The 18,439-nt window shown below is 46.8% G+C and overlaps 1 protein-coding gene across 1 annotated transcript in view; it reads right to left on the reverse strand.

Annotated features, from left to right (window-relative positions):
* LOC147018382 (protein FAM13A-like) overlaps window positions 1-18,439 on the reverse strand; it is a 94,191-nt gene that overhangs the window by 59,108 nt on the left and 16,644 nt on the right. The window contains exon 7 of the mRNA XM_085897969.1: window positions 7,316-7,444. Within this exon, the coding sequence (XP_085754095.1) occupies window positions 7,316-7,444 (129 nt within the window). The remainder of the gene's footprint in view (window positions 1-7,315; window positions 7,445-18,439) is intronic.

The following is an 18,439-nucleotide window of genomic DNA, read 5'->3' on the forward strand; positions in this document are numbered from 1 at the left end:
AGAAGAAGTCTGTTTTGGCTGAAGTGGCGATGCATATCATCTATGTAAACGTATTTTGTGTAGCACCATTCCTCATGGGAATGGGTATCACAAGTGATAATCAGTAAAAATGCAATTTGGTGTCTGTCTGTCTGCCTGTGTTCAATGCAATCTGTTGTTAGTTATCCAATGTCCACCAAACTTGCCAGAGCTCGATGGGTCATGAGACGAAGGTTGTGACTACTGGGTTTGCGCCCCACCCCCACTTTCGTCCCCTCGGGGTACAGAATGTGGGGCTGATGCAAATTCTCCAAATAAATGTCTACCATGTGGGGTTGCTTCTGGTGGTGATGGGAGAGGGTATTACGAGTAATACTTCAGAGGTCTTAATTGTATCACGGGTAAAGAAGCCTTCACCGTATTTTCAGTCCCTTAGCTGATGTTGCTTTCAACTTGACTGCAAAAAAACAAAAAAAGAATCTGGAGGATTCCCATGTATTACTGCCTTGGGAAATTGACATGGCAGCTTGAGCATCATTCCACATTATCGTAGCATTTTTCAAAGGCCGCTTACAATAACAAAATAAATAACACCAATAACTAGAGAGTTCAGACCACACGATAACTCGTGGTTACTTCATTTTTCATAAAATGATGATTCAAACGATCATCAAGAAAAACATCCGAAAGTTTAGTGCGACTTAAGTTGTCCAGAAGCATTCCCGAGCATCAACTTTATGCACCACCCCAATGAACCTTCATGTTTTAACTTGAAGTACTCTAAAACTGGAGGTTCTTGGAAGTATTACGACAGACGACTTGAGTACTGTACTTCAGTGTTCAAGTATTTAATTAAATTGAAATAAAACAAAGATTGGAAAAGTCGTATAAATAAATTAAATTCCAGAATTTACTGCCATTTGCCGCAGCGTCTATTACATCACCTGATCTAACACGTGACATTAGTTCTTCGTGCCTGTTGTGTGTGTCCATTATGACGTCATTAAAAACAATAAGTTTCCTGTTTCGATGATTTTCAATTTTGACTGCCAGGTTGGCAGAGTAAAAATATTATCTCACTCTTCTCTGCACGTATGTGATTGAGCCAAATTCAGACACAAAGTATGGTAAAATGGCAAATTTGTCTTTATATTCATGTTCCAAATATAACATTCAATTTAAATAAGCTCTTCCTCAATCATAAACTGACAAGACAGAGGGACAGACATGAACCAATTGCTTAAACCCACTTTTCGCTTCTCGTGCATGGGGTGATAATGATAACAGCATAATAACAATAATCACAACATTATTACAAAATAATATTAATTACTAGAAATCACTCAAAGAGTGACACTTGGCGAAACAGAACAAACTAGAAGGGCACTCGGTAGAGCGCATACCTCCGCCACGTAATGCCCGATTCACGAGAACATATCGGGCCCAATACATTTTAGAAATACCATGCTATATGTCGTTTTTGGCCCCACCTCTCAATGGTGAAGAATCACTTAAAAAAATCAAAATTAAATAACTGTCAGATCCAGATCCGGATTCAGATCTTCACCAAGATTGAATCAATTCTTCCTTTTCACACACCCAACGTCTCAACCACGTTTCGTCCGAATCCGCCGACAATTTTTTGAGATATCATGCTCTATATAATTTTTGGTCCTCTCTCTCAATGGTGAAGAATCAGTTGAAAAAATTATCGTAGTTAGATCTGGATCTGGATCTTCAACAAAATCTAATCAGTTTATCCTTGTCACACACTCAACCTGTCCACAATTTCATCTGGATCCGTCCACAACTTGAGATATCCTGCACACAGACAGACAGACAAAGACAGGCAGACAGACAGAGACAAACAGACAGAGAAGGGTGAAAACATAACCTCCTTTACCTTCGGTGGTGGAGGTAACTAGAAAGCAGCTGAAAATGCAATGCCCGTCCACTTTGTACTCAAACTAAACTTAATGAAAATGACAGATTAAATAAAAATAAAAAAGATTGTACATTTTATTAATTTGTGTTCTTCACATCCTCATAATAAAGGTTTGTTGAAGATTTGATGACAAAAGCTCACTTGGTAAAAATGTTCCAGCCTGGACACACACACTGAATCTCAATGGTAAAGAAGGATTTTGATTAAAACATTTATGGTTGGTCTATCACTTCACCAATGACATCATCCTTTCAATCCTTGATTCTCCATTGGGAGAAGAATGAGATGTGCCAAGTTTCCAATTTTTCCTCTCAGGGGTTTCAGAGATATAATGTATTAATTTTTTGCGTTTAATCCAATATAGCTGCCGTATCATGTGACCTATGACTTCACAATTATAATTAAAACATTCTCCGTTGGGGGGTTGTTGGGGTCGCTCCTACCCTGACAATTGTGTCAATCGAACAAGTGGTTGCTGAGAAAAAACAAAAAAAAGTAAAAATAAAAGAGCAAAAAGAAAAGCCAAAAAAGGGTTGAATAATAATGATAATGAAAATTATTTCAACAAAATTAGAAATTTGTCTTCTCCATATTCACATACTAAAACTTTGTTTAAAATTTGATAACAAAAGCACAAATGGGGAAAAAAGTTACAGCCCAAACACACAGAGACAGACAGACAGACAGACACAGAAGCGATTGCAAAACCTCGTCTTCCACTGCACAGGGGATGGGCTAACTAGAACGGCACTCGGTGGAGCACATACTTTTGCCAGGCTGAACAGTATATGTTTTCTATTCCACTAATAGGCTTGATCTGAACCAAAATTGAATCAGCTTGTTCTTGTCACCGAACTAATTCATCCACCTACTTCTGTCACAACTTTTTGAGATCTCGTGCTTTATAACGTTTTTGGTCCTACTTCTCCTTGGTTTAGAATCACGTAAAAAATTCCGTTGTCTGGATCCGGACCTTCACCAAAATCTAATCAATTTGGCCTTGTCACACACCAAACCAGTGCACGAAATTTCGTCCGAAGCCGTCCACAACTTTGATATATATATATATATATATATATATATATATATATATATATATATATATATATATATATATATATATATATATATATATATATATATATATATATATATATATATATATATCCTGCTCACATCAAACAGACAGGGATAAAAACGTCCACCTTTTGTGGCAGAGGCAATAACAATGACAACACTAAGTAAGTCATGTACCAAAACAATGTTGGCAACAGGAGTTTCTAATAATAATAATAATAATAATAAAATAGGTCGATTCTCTGCATGAAAACCATAGACAATGGAAATTATCATGATCATTCAAGGTGTTTGTTTGTTTGACTTTGATTCACTCCTGCATAGCTGAACCGAATTAGCTTAAAACTGCAGCTTGTGCTCAGGGGTGAAATAGTAAAAAAGGTAGTGAGAGAAGGGACATTCGTGAGAGTGGATGATAGGGTTGAGGGAAGTGGGTGATTGGGTTGAGTGAAAGTACATGAAGGTGTAAAGGAGGCAGTGGGATAAGGAAAACAAGTGTGAGGAGATGAATGCTTTGAGGGAAATGTACCCTCAGTGTACAAAACATTAGGAACACCTGCTCTTTCCATAAAATAGAACGATCAGGTGAATCCAGGTGAAAGCTATGATCCCTTATTGATCGAACCTGTTAAACACACTTCAGTCAGTGTAGATGAAGGTGACGAGAGAGGTTAAAGAAGGATTTTTAAGCCTTGAGACATGGATTGTGTATGTGTGCCATGCAGAGGGTGAACGGGCAAGACAAAAGGTTTAAGTGCCTTTGAACAGGGTATGGTAGTAGGTACCAGGTGCACCGGTTTGAGTGCATCAAGAACTGCAACGCTGCTGAGTTTTTCATGCTCAACATTTTCCCATGTGTATCAAGAATGGTCCATCACCAAAGGACATCCAATCAACAGCAGCCCATTATCGAAAATGGCTCAATAATGAAAGAGGCCAAAGGAGGCTGACAAGAATAGTGCAGAGCAACAGATGGGCTCCAGTTAGTCAACTGACACTCCAGTACAACATTGATTCCAGAAGACCCATAAAAGAATGCACAACTCATCGTACCCTGACATGAATGAGGTATGGCAGCCAATGATAGTACAGAATTCCACTTCTTCCAGCAAAAAACAAGAGCCTGCGGTTGCAGTGGGCTAAGGAATGAAAACACTGGACAATGGAGGATTGGAAAAACATTGCCTGGTCTGATGAATCCCGGTTACTGCTGTTTCATGCTGATGGGAGGACTAGGGTATGGAGAAATCCACATGAGTACATGCATCTATCATGCCGTGTGTCAACATTGCAGGCTAGTGGTGGTGGTGTGATCGTGTGGGGTGCGTTTTCGTGACACACATTGGACCCTTGCTAAAAGTAGAGCAACGTTTAAATGCCACAGGATATCTGAACATCATTGCCAATCAGGTGCATCCCTTCATGGCAGCAGTGTATCCATCTGTGAATGGATTTCTTCAGCAGGAGAATTCCCCATGCCACAAGGTTAGGATTGTCCAGGAATGGTTTCACAAACATGACAGTGAATTCAGCTTACTGCAGTGGCCTGCCCAGTCACCAGTTCCCAATCCAATTGAGCATCTGTGGGATGAGATAGAACGAGCCATTCGGAGTAGAGATCCACTACCAGCCAACTTGACACAACTATGGGAAGCATTGGAGTCAACATGGGCCAACATCCCTGTGGAAGGCTTTCGACACCTTGTAGAGTCCATACCCTGACAAATTGAGGCTGTTCTGAGGACAAAAGGGGGTGCAACTCAATATTAGGAAGGGATCCCTAACGTTTTGTACACCAAGTACATAAAGGTGGTAGAGGGGAATGGGAGAAGGGTTGCTGAGTAAATAGATGAAAGGGAGTAGGTTTGCAGGCAATAATTGCAATGAGATATTGTTGCGAATCTGGAAGCCATGAGCACTCAACATACAGATCCTATAGAACAGTAATATCGGTAAGTATCTGTTTTTTATTTAGGGTCCCCGTCCCTCGTTTAAGGGGTGAATAAATGTACATGCGCTGTGAGTTACTATGATAGTCAGGGTGTTCGTTTATTTTTACACCACCAACATCAACTACAACAACACGCCTTCACCTCGCTTACTCACACCGACGCCATGGCCTACATGCATGGGCGGAGTTCACAAAGACCTGACGTCTCTCTCGCCCAATCCGGGGGGGGGGGCGTGGACGAGGTGGCCGTAAGTCGGTCAAAGGGCACAGAGCGGGCTCCAAGAGAAGCGAAGCCTCTTCGGGGGCAGGGAGTCGAGACGCCCCGTCACGCCTCCCCCCCCACCCCGGTCCAATCAACAGCCTTGGCGCCCGTTTTGGCCAATGACAGGGCGATGAGCGCATTCTGCGTGCTAAAACCAGCCAACGAGGGAAGACAGAGACCACGACACCGAGGTTTGGCTGAGGAGGGGGCAAGGATAAAGGTCCGGCTCAGTTTTTTTCCGGAAGAGAGAAACTTGTGCCGCGAGTGGCGATCACGTTCGCCTGACGCGAGTGGTGATCATGTTCGCCTGACCAAGAGTGGTTATCACGTTCGCCTCACACGCAAAAGGTTCCCAGTGGTGGTTCTTCTTTTGGAAAGCCAGTTTTTCGTCTTGCCAGACTTCGCTCTGCCGGCCTCCATTCGCCGGGAGCCCGGTCGTGTGGACGCCTGGGCTGCTACAGGTCCGAGTCCCGCCACCTCAACGTACCCGCATGAGGCGGACAGGTCCGAGTGCAGGCTCTGGTCTTCAGCTCGCCTTTCCCTCTGAGCTGGAGGCCTCAATAAAGGCTGTGGCAACCGTTTCGTGTGTGTGTGTGTGTGTGTGTGTGTGTGTGTGTGTGTGTGTGTGTGTGTGTGTGCGCGTGCGTGTGCGTGCCCGTCTGTAAGTAGGAATTGTACAAGTGCTCTTTGCTGTACATACTTGCATCTCATTAGTCATGATAACTCTGCTTCTTACGTGCTCTCCCCTTTCCCCCATTATAAATAAATAAATACATTTGTTAAATTATTTATCAGTTCATTGCTGTGTTTCTGCCATTGGCTTAGCATGAGTGTGTTGGTGAATTACAAAGGCTGTTGCCGCTATAAACGTACATTTGGACCGACGGAACTTCGGCAACCGTCCGCCCAGGTTGCGCACGGGTCGGGCACGCTAACGGCTCGACTCGTACGAGGGCCGTCGAGGATGTGAATACTCGGTAACTCGCCATGTGGATCTCTAGGTATTTTGAAGATTGGCAAATAACCCTGTATCACGTGGTGGAATTATTGACGATTCACGGTCCGGTAAGGGACCCGTACCTGTCGGAGTTTTCCGAAAGGTACGATCTAGATTCCAGGTGTTCGGGAGAGTCGACCCTAACACCCCACCTAGTGGTCATGCTCGCAGCCGACACCCGGCTCCACAACAATATATTGTGATACACACGAGTGGAGTTAAGAAAAGAGAGGGGAGGCTAAATCGAGAAAAAAAATCCGAGAAGAAAAAAAATTAAGCGAGGAAGTGGAAAGAAGCTGGAAGAAGAGGGTGAGGAGAGAGAGAATAGAAAACCAAGTGGGAGGAGAGGAAGGAGTAAATTATGAGAATGAAGAACGTATAGGCAATACGGGATAAAAGTGGAGAGTGGGAGAATAAAATAAAAATATACCATCAGAGATGGGGAATCCCCCGCCATTGAATGAAAAAGGTCATACATATTCCAGATAATGAGGGAGGTGAATTGGAAACAAGACACCATTTGGTCATTATTTCGAAAACGTTCCCCAGGGGTGAGGAATGTAGTAACCAAATATAATTGAAATCAGATAAGCGGTTTTCCATTTATTACAAAAAACATTTTTTTCAAGATGGCCGCCCCAGGTCAGCAATCTTGGATCCAGCCACGCCCGAAATCAATAGGGTTCTTCCTTTTCAGGTGGTACATGTGTGACACAAATTTCAAATCGATATGGCGAAAAAACATTTTTTTCAAGATGGCTGCCGCAGTCGGCCATCTTGGATGCGGCCACGCCCGAAATCAATGGGGTTCTTCCTTTTCAGGTGGTACATGTGTGACCCAAATTTCAAATCAATACGGCAAACAGTTTATGAGTTATCGCACTCACAGCTATAAATGTTGATGCCCAGCCAGCCGGACGGACGGACAGCCGGACGGACGACCCGGGTGACAACAATACCCCCCTTCCGCCACGCAGCGGGGGATAAAAAACCCACTATGTTTGTGTACACACTATGCAGGTAGCCCCTCACTCGAATCAAATAAAACCAGAGCAAGTACAATATAGGCACATACAAATATGTCCATGATTTTGTCTAACTTGCTTTATTCTGTGGGAAGATGGAGCATTGTCCCTCATCTGGAAGTTGGTGGTAGACAGGGACACATGGAAGAGCTCCATATTTGGCAGTCAGTTCAGTCTCACATCCCGAACCAGCATCTCTCATCACCTCCTAAAAAAATCACATGGCATAGATATGAGCCTCATCTGGAATGCAATGTAGTCACCTTATCAAAAACATCTGCTCGTAATGCATTTCATGATTAATGTTACAAACCAAGTAAATAATCCATGACGCATGTAAACTTATTTGTCCACTCACCAGATATCTCATCTAAGACAAGACTGTGCATCAGAGGTGGAGACGGCTCACCTTCAGATTTAACACCCACTCCTACAACCACCATTTAAACCCTCCTCACTGTCCTTCGATTTGCAAAATCCTTCCCTCTCCCCTCAAGCAAACAACAAAAGCTTCCATTATTACCTCCACCCCAAAATCATCAGGCTCCACAGCATCACAACATTACTGATTGGCCAATCCAATTTTATTTCATTGATATAACTAACAAAGTTACTGCATCAAACAAATGAGGCATTCCATCTCACTTTGTTTCCTCCTACAAAATATGTTATGCAGCATACAGGGTTTACCCCCACAAGCTCTGTATTTCAAGCTGTTATTATTTTAACCTCCACCCTCCTCCTGAATGCGGTAACATTTTGCTTTGAAACTCACAAACAGAAACAACATGACCATTCTATAGCACATTTGATTCATTGAATAAAGCACATTTCCACCGTACACACTTGCAAGATACTACAATTAATTCATTTCACGTGACAGGAAAATATCTGAGTAGACGCCAAACCAAGCTTGACCCAGACTCGGCTCGGAAGGGCAATTCACCGAGTTCGAGTTTGGGAATTTGGTTTGGGTACAGCACTAGATCCCCCCCCCCCCCAACACTGCAAAATGTTTGAGACATGGAAAATGACAATGTCAACACACCGGGTGAAGTGCTGGCAAGTGCGAAATGAAGATTAAGTTCTGCTATGAAATAAAATTAAAACTAGAAGGGCACTTGGTAGAGCGCATACCTCCACCATGTAATGCTTGATCCACGGGAACATATCGGGCCCATTACATTTTTGAAATATCATGCTAAACAGTACCATATCATTTTTCACCCTCTCTCTCAATGGTGAAGAATCACTTAATAAATAAAATAATTATCTTATTCAGATCTTCACCAAAATCTAATCAATTCTTCCTTGTCACACACCCAACCTGTCAACAAAATTTCATTCAAATCTATCCGTAACTTTTTGAGATTATATTTTATTTTTGACACAAACAAACAAACAGACAGAAAGGTGTGCAAACATAAGTTCCTTCACCATTGGTGGCAGAGTAGAAGTAACGAGAACAGCGAGAATGAAATACAAGAGCACATCATCTCATCTCGTGTGCTCATTCTGAACAATAATACCAACGTTAACTGAACACACTACAAAAAAAGTTTTTAAAAATGCAAAAAAACTGAAAACCCACTCCAGCTCCTCTGGAGCTGTCCTTTGCAGGGCAGCTCACGGGATGACGAGATTGGGACATTACCTTTGGGACCCCCATTATTTGAAATCGGAGAAAAGCATGGGGTAAGCTTTTCGGGTCGGATTGTGGTGGTGCCTGTCGGGGTGGTGCTGAGGTATCGTCCACCAGAAGGCAGTCTCCTCGGGTTAACCTGAGGCGGTTTCTTCAGGTGGGTGCCTGGAACGTCTTATCTCTAAGAGAGGATGATCACTTGTCTGTTATCATCTGAGCTCCAACGTTTGAAAATCGGTTTGCAACACTCTCTGAGGTTCAGAGACCAGAAAGTGGTGAGATCATGGCAGGTGGTTACACCAACTATTGGTCTGGTAGCTCTGACTGTTACCATACCCAAGGAGTTGCTGTAGCTGTGTCCAATAATTGAGGTTACACCAGTCAACGAGCGTATGAGACTAAGGATTCGTCACTCCTTGGGTGTCATTTCCGTGGTCTCTGTATATGCTCTGACTGAGGCGAGTAATCTCAGTGAGGAGAAATTCTATGCTGCGCTCGAGTCAGTGGTTGATGAGTGCCCCAGTTGAGATATTCTTCTAGTCTTGGGGAATTTCAATGCATTGACTGGAACTGATAAGATGGTTATAAGACATGTGTTGGTCCCCATGGGTCTGGAACTGTAAAACAGAATAGCACAAAGTTCCTTGACTTTGCAATAAGTCATAGACTTATGGTGGCCGGTTCATGGTTTTAGCGCCCATAGCCTCATCGTTGGACTTGGTATTCATATGCTGGTGGTGTGGCAAAGGAGGTTGACCATGTGCTCTTTGATGGTCCCTGGAGGATGATTCAGAACTGCAGGGTCTACCGGAGTGCTCAGTTCCTCAAAACTGACCACAGGCTTGTTGTAGCAACACTGACATTGCAGCTTAAATCCAGGACAACAGTACCATCCCAACCTTGGCTGGATGTTGGCAAGCTCAAGGATGAAAGGGTAGCTAAGAAGTTTGCGAACAGGCTGAGTGGGGTTTTGGGGGGGGGGGGGGGTCAATGGTCCAGAGTCAATGGAGTGACTGCAAAAACTACCAAGGAGTGACGCTGCTCTCAGTTCCAGGTAAGGTCTTTGCTCGGATAATGCTTGAAAGGGTTTGCCACCATCTGCTTGAGCACCAGTGCCCAGAGCAGTCGGGCTTTACACCAAAGAGGTCAACGACTTACCGTATTCTTGCTCTTCGGGTAATTATTCCCGCGCTTTCGAAGAAAAGCGGGAATATTGCGATTGTCTCCGCCATCCGTCCGTCCGTCCGTCCGTCCGTCTTACCCTGTAACTCCTCCAACACCGTTTGAAATAGGAACTTGAAACTTTGGGACATAGTAGATATATGTAGGGGGGGGGAAGTGCACAACACTTTCGGATTTTTGATATAACCCCTAGGGGTGGGCCAGAGGGTTTGGGGTCATGGGGGGTCGATAAAAAAAAATTGTCTTATAGCTTTATAAATCAAACAGTCATGAGTTATACATTTAACAACATTTTTTTTAAACACATGATGATCAGAGGGTGCTTAGCAGATAAGGGGTCAAATAGCTCCTCCTCCACCGTTTGAGATAGGAACTTGAAACTTTTGGACATAGTAGATATATGTATGGGGAAGTGCACAACACTGTCGGATTTTTGATATGACCCCTAGGGGCCGGGCCAGAAGGGGTGGGGTCATGGGGGCTGATTTTTTTTAAGTGTATTTACCATTGTACATGGTCAATTCTTTTATAAATAACTTAATTATGTGGCCCCCATGAGTGACAAACAGTTACAGGTTTTACTCTATTTATCTAATTGATTATGAATAATTATAATTAATATTATACACAGTTCATTCCTATGATTAAATTGATGCACAGTTCTATATTGCTAGACAGTGTTAAATTAATGTTTCATGAAATGTTGACATGCTTGCAATGACTTCTGATTTAGTAAACATAGTAAGTCTTTGGTCATAAAGCACATCAAATAGAAAAGAATAGTGAATCCATTTTGCAAGATAAAATTTCACCTAGTGTTAATGTGACAAAGCAGTGCGTGCGGGAATATGCGAAGGTGTGCCATCGACAACGTAGTTCTAGTTACCAAATATAGGCGAGAGCTTAGGCAGGGGCTGCTTGCAGCCTATATTGATCTCCGCAAAGCATTCCATTCAGCGAATCGGGATGACCTCTGGAGGGTTCTTGGTAATAACTTAAGTCTTCATGGGGTGCCACCAAAACTGATCAATCTGATTTCCGAACTGTACTCTGGTACAGAGAATGCTGTGAGGTGTGGTGGTTCCATATCTGACTTATTTCCAGTTCTTCCTAGAGTTTGTCAGGGATGTTTACTGGCCCCCACACTTTTCAGTGGATATATGGACTACATTCTAGGGAGGATGTCAGAGAGATCAAGCTGTGGTGCATCCTTTGGGAATGTCAAGATCTCCAACCTCGATTTCGCAGATGATCGAGTCATCTTTGCGGAGAAGTTGGATATCATTATGATGGCCCACAAGGCACTGAATGTGGATTCAGAGCCGCTGGGATTATTGGTTTCCTGGGTCAAATCGAAGATCCCGGCTTTCAATGACATCTTGGATCCTGCTATCTTGTCTGTGCCTGTTTGGGGTGAGGCTGTTGATGTCACAGAGAGATTCGCTTGCCTTAGCAGTGACATTCATGTCTGAATGTTGTGAACTCGAGGTAAATAGACATCTAGTTTTTGGCCTGGGGAGTCATGAATTCACACGACCATGGGGTGTAGCACTTTCGGTACCGATGCAGGATGACGAAAGTCTGAGTCTTTAAGTCCTTGGTGCTTCCAGTCTTGCTCTGCAGTTGTGAGACATGGACTCTGACCAACGATCTGTGACGAAACTTGGTTTCGTTGACGAAAATTGATGAAATTTTCAGAGGACTTAAATCCTTCCGTACCAGGTCTCTTCAGAGAATCCTTGGCTATAGCTGGTCAGACTGTGTCCAATGAGCCATTGCTGAGAGAAAGTCAGATGAGATTTGTTACCTGTATAATCCATGAGCGTCAGCTGCGGCTGTATGGTCATGTGGCTCGTTTTCCTGCCGCTGACCCTACTGACAAGGGAGGCTCGTACGTGCAGGGGGCCAGCAGGCCGATCACATTCCTCACAGTTGCAGCAGGTTGATCGGCATCTCAAGGAGATGGGAATGGGCCAGGCATCTGCCTGGGGGATAGCCAGACGGAGGCCCCTGGAGTACTGGTGGAATGTGGATGCAGCGACGCACTGCTCTGGCGTATGCTCCCATACCTGACTGACTACTAAGATGGCCCATATTTAACAACCACTTTTGTACACATTAATTTTAAGTTACATCAATGAAGGCGAATATGAAAAATAAAAAATAAAAAAAAACTTCAAACTATGTTCCCCATGGCTAGTCGATCACATGTATGATGTTTTGCATTGATATGTTAAGCGGTTCTGGAGAAGATTGATGTTTTTATTTTCGATCCAATATGGCCACCATAATTTGTGGCCAATGATGTCACAAGTTGAATTCTTTACTTACATTGGATCACAGATAAGATGAATGGAGTTTCAGATTTTTGGTTTTAAGATTTCAATTCAACCAATTAGGGCTGGAATACTTCACAATGATGTCATTATCACCCCATATACCCCATGGGGGGTTTATTACGTATGCCAAGTTTCAATTTTTTTTTCACCGAGTGGTTTTGGAGATGTAGAAATCTTTTCATTTTAATCCAATGTGGCTGCGATACCACGTGACCTAGGACATCAAAGTTATCAATCAAATATTCTCCATGGGGAGGCCCCTCCTATGGTTAAAGTATTGTATCGATCGCAGAAGCAGTTGCAAAGAATAAATTATTTTGCGAAAATATATTGATAGACGCGCACACATGTTGCAATAGTCTCACAACCCCTTCGGAGTGAGACCAACAAAAATGGCACTCGGTGGAGCATATACCTCCACCAAACTGAACAGTTTACGTTTTGTATCCTACTGATCAGCCCCATCTAGATCTTCACCAGTCTAATCAATTTGTCCTGGTCACATACCTCAACATGTACACCAAGTTTCGTCCAAATCCGTGCATAACTTTTTGAAATATCCAGCTCATAGAAAGAACGAGACGGAGACAGACATGAAAACACAACCTTTCGATGGTGGAGGTAATAACTTTGAGGTTAATGATAAATACCGTGAAAACCTAAATAAGAAATACCAATGCAAAACTGTGGACGTCACAATAATGGACAAATAGATTGGAACATCAAGAGGCAAACAACAGCGGTAAAAGCAAATAAAATGGAAGGAGGAAGGTATTGCTTTGGGACAAAGTGGTGGTGTAATGGAAAGGTATATTGATGAGTGACTATTGAACAGCATCAAGTGCTTTATCAGAAAATATTGTTACGGATTCGTGCCCGCCGGCGTGCTGACGGCCACGTAACTCGAATCGCGGCACGTCGCCCACCGGACGGACAATCCAGTCGTGACCCTCTCGGACTAACGCCGGGAACCAGTCACGGGTGGACCTTTCGGTCTCACCGCGATCGAGCCAATCGGCCCCCGCGTGGGATAGGGTTGCTCGCCAAATTCGACCTACCTAAGTACCCACACGGAGGGTAGACCGGGCGATCGCACCTCGCCGCAGGTCGACTTCGGACACGGGCCACTTAAGCGACCCGTTCCGTACTATCGGGATAACCGAGCGGTGTTATCGTCGGCCTCGACGGTTCGATTAATTATCGGGCGTATTCAGCCCACTACCAACCCTTTACGTGAAGCAAGATGAGGATTCAATGAAAGAAATGACGAAGCGAAGTGGGAAACAGTTCAACACAAAGCACATTTATTCGTGATGAACGGAAAGCACACATATTCAATTCCACCAAAAGCACATAGAAAAGAAAAACACAATGCAATTTACACAAAAAGCAAATGCGACAATGCAGATCTAATACCGATTACGCGAGCACACGGCAACACTTATGCAATTTTACTTCACAGACGGCGCCGACAACACATACCCAAAACCAAGGAAAAGAACACCCTCAAAGATGAGGCGGGCCTGAGGCCGAGACCGGGTCGGGCCTACCCGTCTGGTGATGAGACGCGGAGCGGCGATGGTGCCTCAACTCCGCGGGCCTCGCGGACAGTGTCTGGTAGGGGGTGGGAAAAGGGGCCCCCTTGGTCGCACTATCTCAGCGCGGGGGGAAACAGGAGGGGGTTGCTGATGCTCGGGGTATAGAGGATTTCTACTCTGCCTCGAGTCCCGCGACGAGCGTCTCCACCTCGGCCAGGTCGCGCCGTCGGCCTCCCTGGTGTGCAGCTCCCTGCACGACGCGAGCACCCCCTCGTCTGCCCTCGCCGCCTCTCCACAGCTCCGTCCCCTTTTGCTCCGACTCCAACGCACACGACGACGACCAACTCCTTCTTGCTTCTTCTTCCCAACTCCACCGACTGCGAAGTCTTAACTCTCTTGACTTGACGAACGCTGTCGCTTATATCAGCCCCGTGGCTTCGCCTTTGACCCCCTGCCTTCGACCTTTCACCTCGCTCCCCATTGGCCCGAGAAAAAGTGGGCGTGAATGCATTTTGATCCATAAATTTGCATATAGCGATCGCCCTCCAACGCCCTGGAGGCGGGGCCAAATCGCCCCTCGCTCACCGATTGGATGGAACAAAGGTGGGCATGTGTCGTTTTTGATCCGTTTTTGAAGTGGAAAATCCGTGGTTTTGTACACGCTGTTCGGCGCGCGCCCTGCACGAGTCCAACACCGGTACCCACAAGCGGCGCAAGAATGGTGGCGGTGCGACGGTTGCGAGGTGTGACGTGAAGCGGCGCCACGGTGGGTGGTTGATGTTGTGGTTGGTGGTGGTAATCATGGTGGTTGGTCCAAAATAAAGATAGTAAAAGAAAAACGGCTATCCTGAAGAGTAGCAGCACGCATAAATGACATGTATTCCCACTAGACAACGGGTTTGGGCCTAACTACACATATACTTACCGAGATATCTCACCTAAGGGACCTGAATGGTGGTTTGCGAATTTGGTAACCACAACACTACCCCTCCCCTTTTTACAGACTCGTCCCGAGTCGTCAAATTTTCGTGTGCCATCATGTGTAGTTTTCCCCTAGTACATTTTACCTACGGATCCCTGAGTGCGACATTCATGGTATTCGTGTCCCCAAAATAAATAACCTGAGGGCTGCGTAACTACCTAAACAAACTCACTCACACGGACGACTTAAATAAAATTGCCGGCGCTAGGACAGACATGCCGGGGGCGCACTCATATGTACAGTACATCTTAACCTTAACTTACAAATTTTACACTAAACCATGGCCCAGGATCAATGAACTCTGCAAAAGAAAAGCAGTTAGCAGGGAGCCAGGCTGCTCGCATGCAGTCTCTGGCTCAAAACAATGCAGGTGACAGGGAACGTGGCTGGCTGCTCACACGCAGTCCAAGGCCTTCCTTTTTGAACTGAACGCAGTGAACCACAACGGTGCATGGGCTGCACAAATGCAGTCTCCGTGCCAGCTCAAGTGGCACACGCAATGAACACAACGAATGGATGGATGGACACAAACACGGTGCACGGGCCGCCACTGCAGGCCCGTGTTGTAGCTGCCAACAGGGCAGTTCTTGCAGCTTGCAAACTGTTGCCTTGCGGATCCTGGCGCACATGGAAATGAACAGGGGGGGGGGCAAAGCAAAAATTGAACGGGGCTGGTCAACATGGGCAGTGGGCATGGCATGGCAAAGGTGATCAGGCAAACACAGCCCGCAGAAGAAGGCCGCTGCAGGCAAACACAGCCCGCAGAAGAAGGCCGCTGCAGGCAAACACAGCCCGCAGATGAACTGGCCGGCACAGGCCTTGAAGTACCACAGCTGCAGATGATCCGGCCGGCACAGGCCTTGCAGCAACACAACAGCTGCCGATGAAGTGGGCCGGCCTCTGCCTTGCAGCAACACAGCCAGCAGATGAAGCTGGCCAGCCTTTGCCGTTCAGTGGAGGTTGGTGGAGGGAGTGCAGTGGTGCTGGCCACTTGGAAGGCGGGCTCGGACCGACCTACCTGTCTCCCTCCCAACCTATCGCCTTTGCCTGTCACTGTACATACCCACTCCCTTAATTTGTCAAACCCCAATTTAGCCCCAACTTTATTTTTTTTTTTTTTAACTCCCCTACTATAAATCGTCCCCTAACCCCCTTTATCGTCTTTGTTCGGCTAACCTATTCTGTCACCTAGCCTACTCCCAACCCCTACGTTCCCTTCCCGGAGGGGAATAAGGGAGAGCTAACGTCCTGTGCCGAGGCCCAACTCAAGCCTCAGAATGGCCTCCCCAGAGTTCGGCGATCTATAACCAAAGTGGGTCCAGCGGCCCACAACGACAGCGAGGGGATGGATGGTGCGGAGGGGTACATCTCCTAATCTACCCGAACCATTTAACTGTTAAACTACCCCGGGGCTTTCAACAAGCGCCTCTCGCTTAAACTATTGGTTCTATAAACCCAGATTCCCGTCGCCTGTGTTGGTGTCCTCACAATTTCGGGCCTCGCCCCCCAATTTTCTCTCCGTGCCCTCACACGGTCTCCTGGCTGGGACACGTGGCTCCCTTTGGCAGGCACGACCCTCTGCCGAATCTCCCGCTATGGCACCCCCGGGCACTACACTGCCTCCGAGCTTACCAGCTCCCTAACACCGGGGAGTTCCCCCCATGGCACCTCCCCTGAAACGCACACGTGGCAGGCTGGCTTCCCGGGCCCCTTTCCGAGGGTCACCCATGCCCACAACACTGCCCACGTGGCTAATGGCGCCCCGGGCCCCCGCACCAAGCAGGCGCACCCGTGCCCACTACGCTATCCCGGCCCCCCATGGGCCCTTGGCCTACCACGGCCGACTAGCCTGGTGCCCGGGGTACCCACTCAGCGATACTCACTTTTCGCAGCCATGCTCCCAAGCCCGTCAACAGGGCTCCTGCACCCCTCCAAATGGGTTTCGAGCCTACATTCCCACCAACAGCAAAACGACCTCCATTTTTCAATTTGACTAACCCAGCTAACTCACTTTACTCTGACTCCGGGGTCCCTTGGGTGGGAGTCACTCCTCCCCCCAATCACTCATCGCACCATGCATTCCCCATTCACTCCATACACACAGACCCGCTGGCCTCACTCACTCACCAAGCATATGCTTCCACTTCACTCACCAACTCTTCAACACACTCACCGCTGAACTCTGCCATCCTCCTAACTACCTCCCCTAACTAACTCGTGCTCCCACGTCATCCCTTAAACTACAGCACGTTCCTTTTAACACTACGTAGCTAAACTACGTCCCCTCTACACATCCACAAGTCTGTCACTGTCCTCCAAATAATCCCATTTTCCCATCCTAAATCTGGCTACAATCCCTCTAACTAATCCATTCCACGGGCCCCATGAGGACTTGCCCCTGACCCATGGAGCCGGTCTAGCTATGCTCACCCTTCCCCCTAACTAGTTTCCATCCTGTGCCCAGGTCAAGGGGGTCTTCCACCCCTTGCCCAGGAATCCTGTGCACCCGAAAGTGAGGCTTGCTTTTTCTTTTTTTTTTTTATGCGCAGCACCAGCGCGGCAACTCAGAGCTCGCGCACTTTGCACCTGCCCGTGACGTCATGCAGCTGCACGTGTTCCTCGTCCCTCCTTGGACGGTACCATCCGGCAGAGATACCCCTCCTGCCGGATTCCAACCCCACGTGCAGCCATGGCGTCACCGTGCGCATAAAAAAAAAACACAAGCCCCACGTCTCGAGGGGTTCCCCATGCGAACACATGTGCTTTGCCCGTTGGAGCTTAACACACACGATCGCGTGGAGAACCCGTCCGGTCCAAATCCATTTACCTGCCTAAACTTTGTCCGTCCGCGGGATCGGCAAATCCACCGCGTGCGTTTCCGGACTGGGACTTCACTCTCGCAAGCGAGCACGTGGCGGTCTCGTGCGTTGCACAGCACGGACCGCGTGCTCACTGCTGGGTGAACCCGGCACGGTCCCCGAAACAACCACAGCCGCTACTCGGCTTTCTCTCCTCTGTCGCCGTCTCCGTCTGCATTCCACACACGCATACCTGCGTGTTACGACGCACACAGTCCACTCCATCACATTCACACCGGGAGACGCGGCTGCGTGCTCCCGCATGCCAACCGACATCTCCCTCACATACCGCTCTCTCACACACACGGTCTCCCTTGCATACGGCCGTTCACTCACGCGTGCCTCACTACTCACACAAACCATACTACTCACACACGCGGGGGCACTCAACCGCTGTGCCTCATCCACACACCGTGCCTCACTCATACACGCGGGGGCACTCAACCGCGGTGCCTCATCCACACACGCGGGGGCACTCAACCGCGGTGTCTCATCCATACTCCGTGCCTCACTCACACACGCGGGGGCACTCACCCGCGGTGCCTCATCCACACTGGCCGTTTCATCCACACACACGGCCTCACTCACACACGGTTCCTCACCCACACACGCGGGGGCACTCACCCGCGGTGCCCCATCCACACTCGGCGTGCTGGGAAGCA

This window comes from Eptatretus burgeri, chromosome 10 (assembly GCF_056783735.1).
Source record: "Eptatretus burgeri isolate ZD-2024b chromosome 10, Ebu_testis_v1, whole genome shotgun sequence".
Lineage (NCBI taxonomy): Eukaryota > Metazoa > Chordata > Myxini > Myxiniformes > Myxinidae > Eptatretus > Eptatretus burgeri.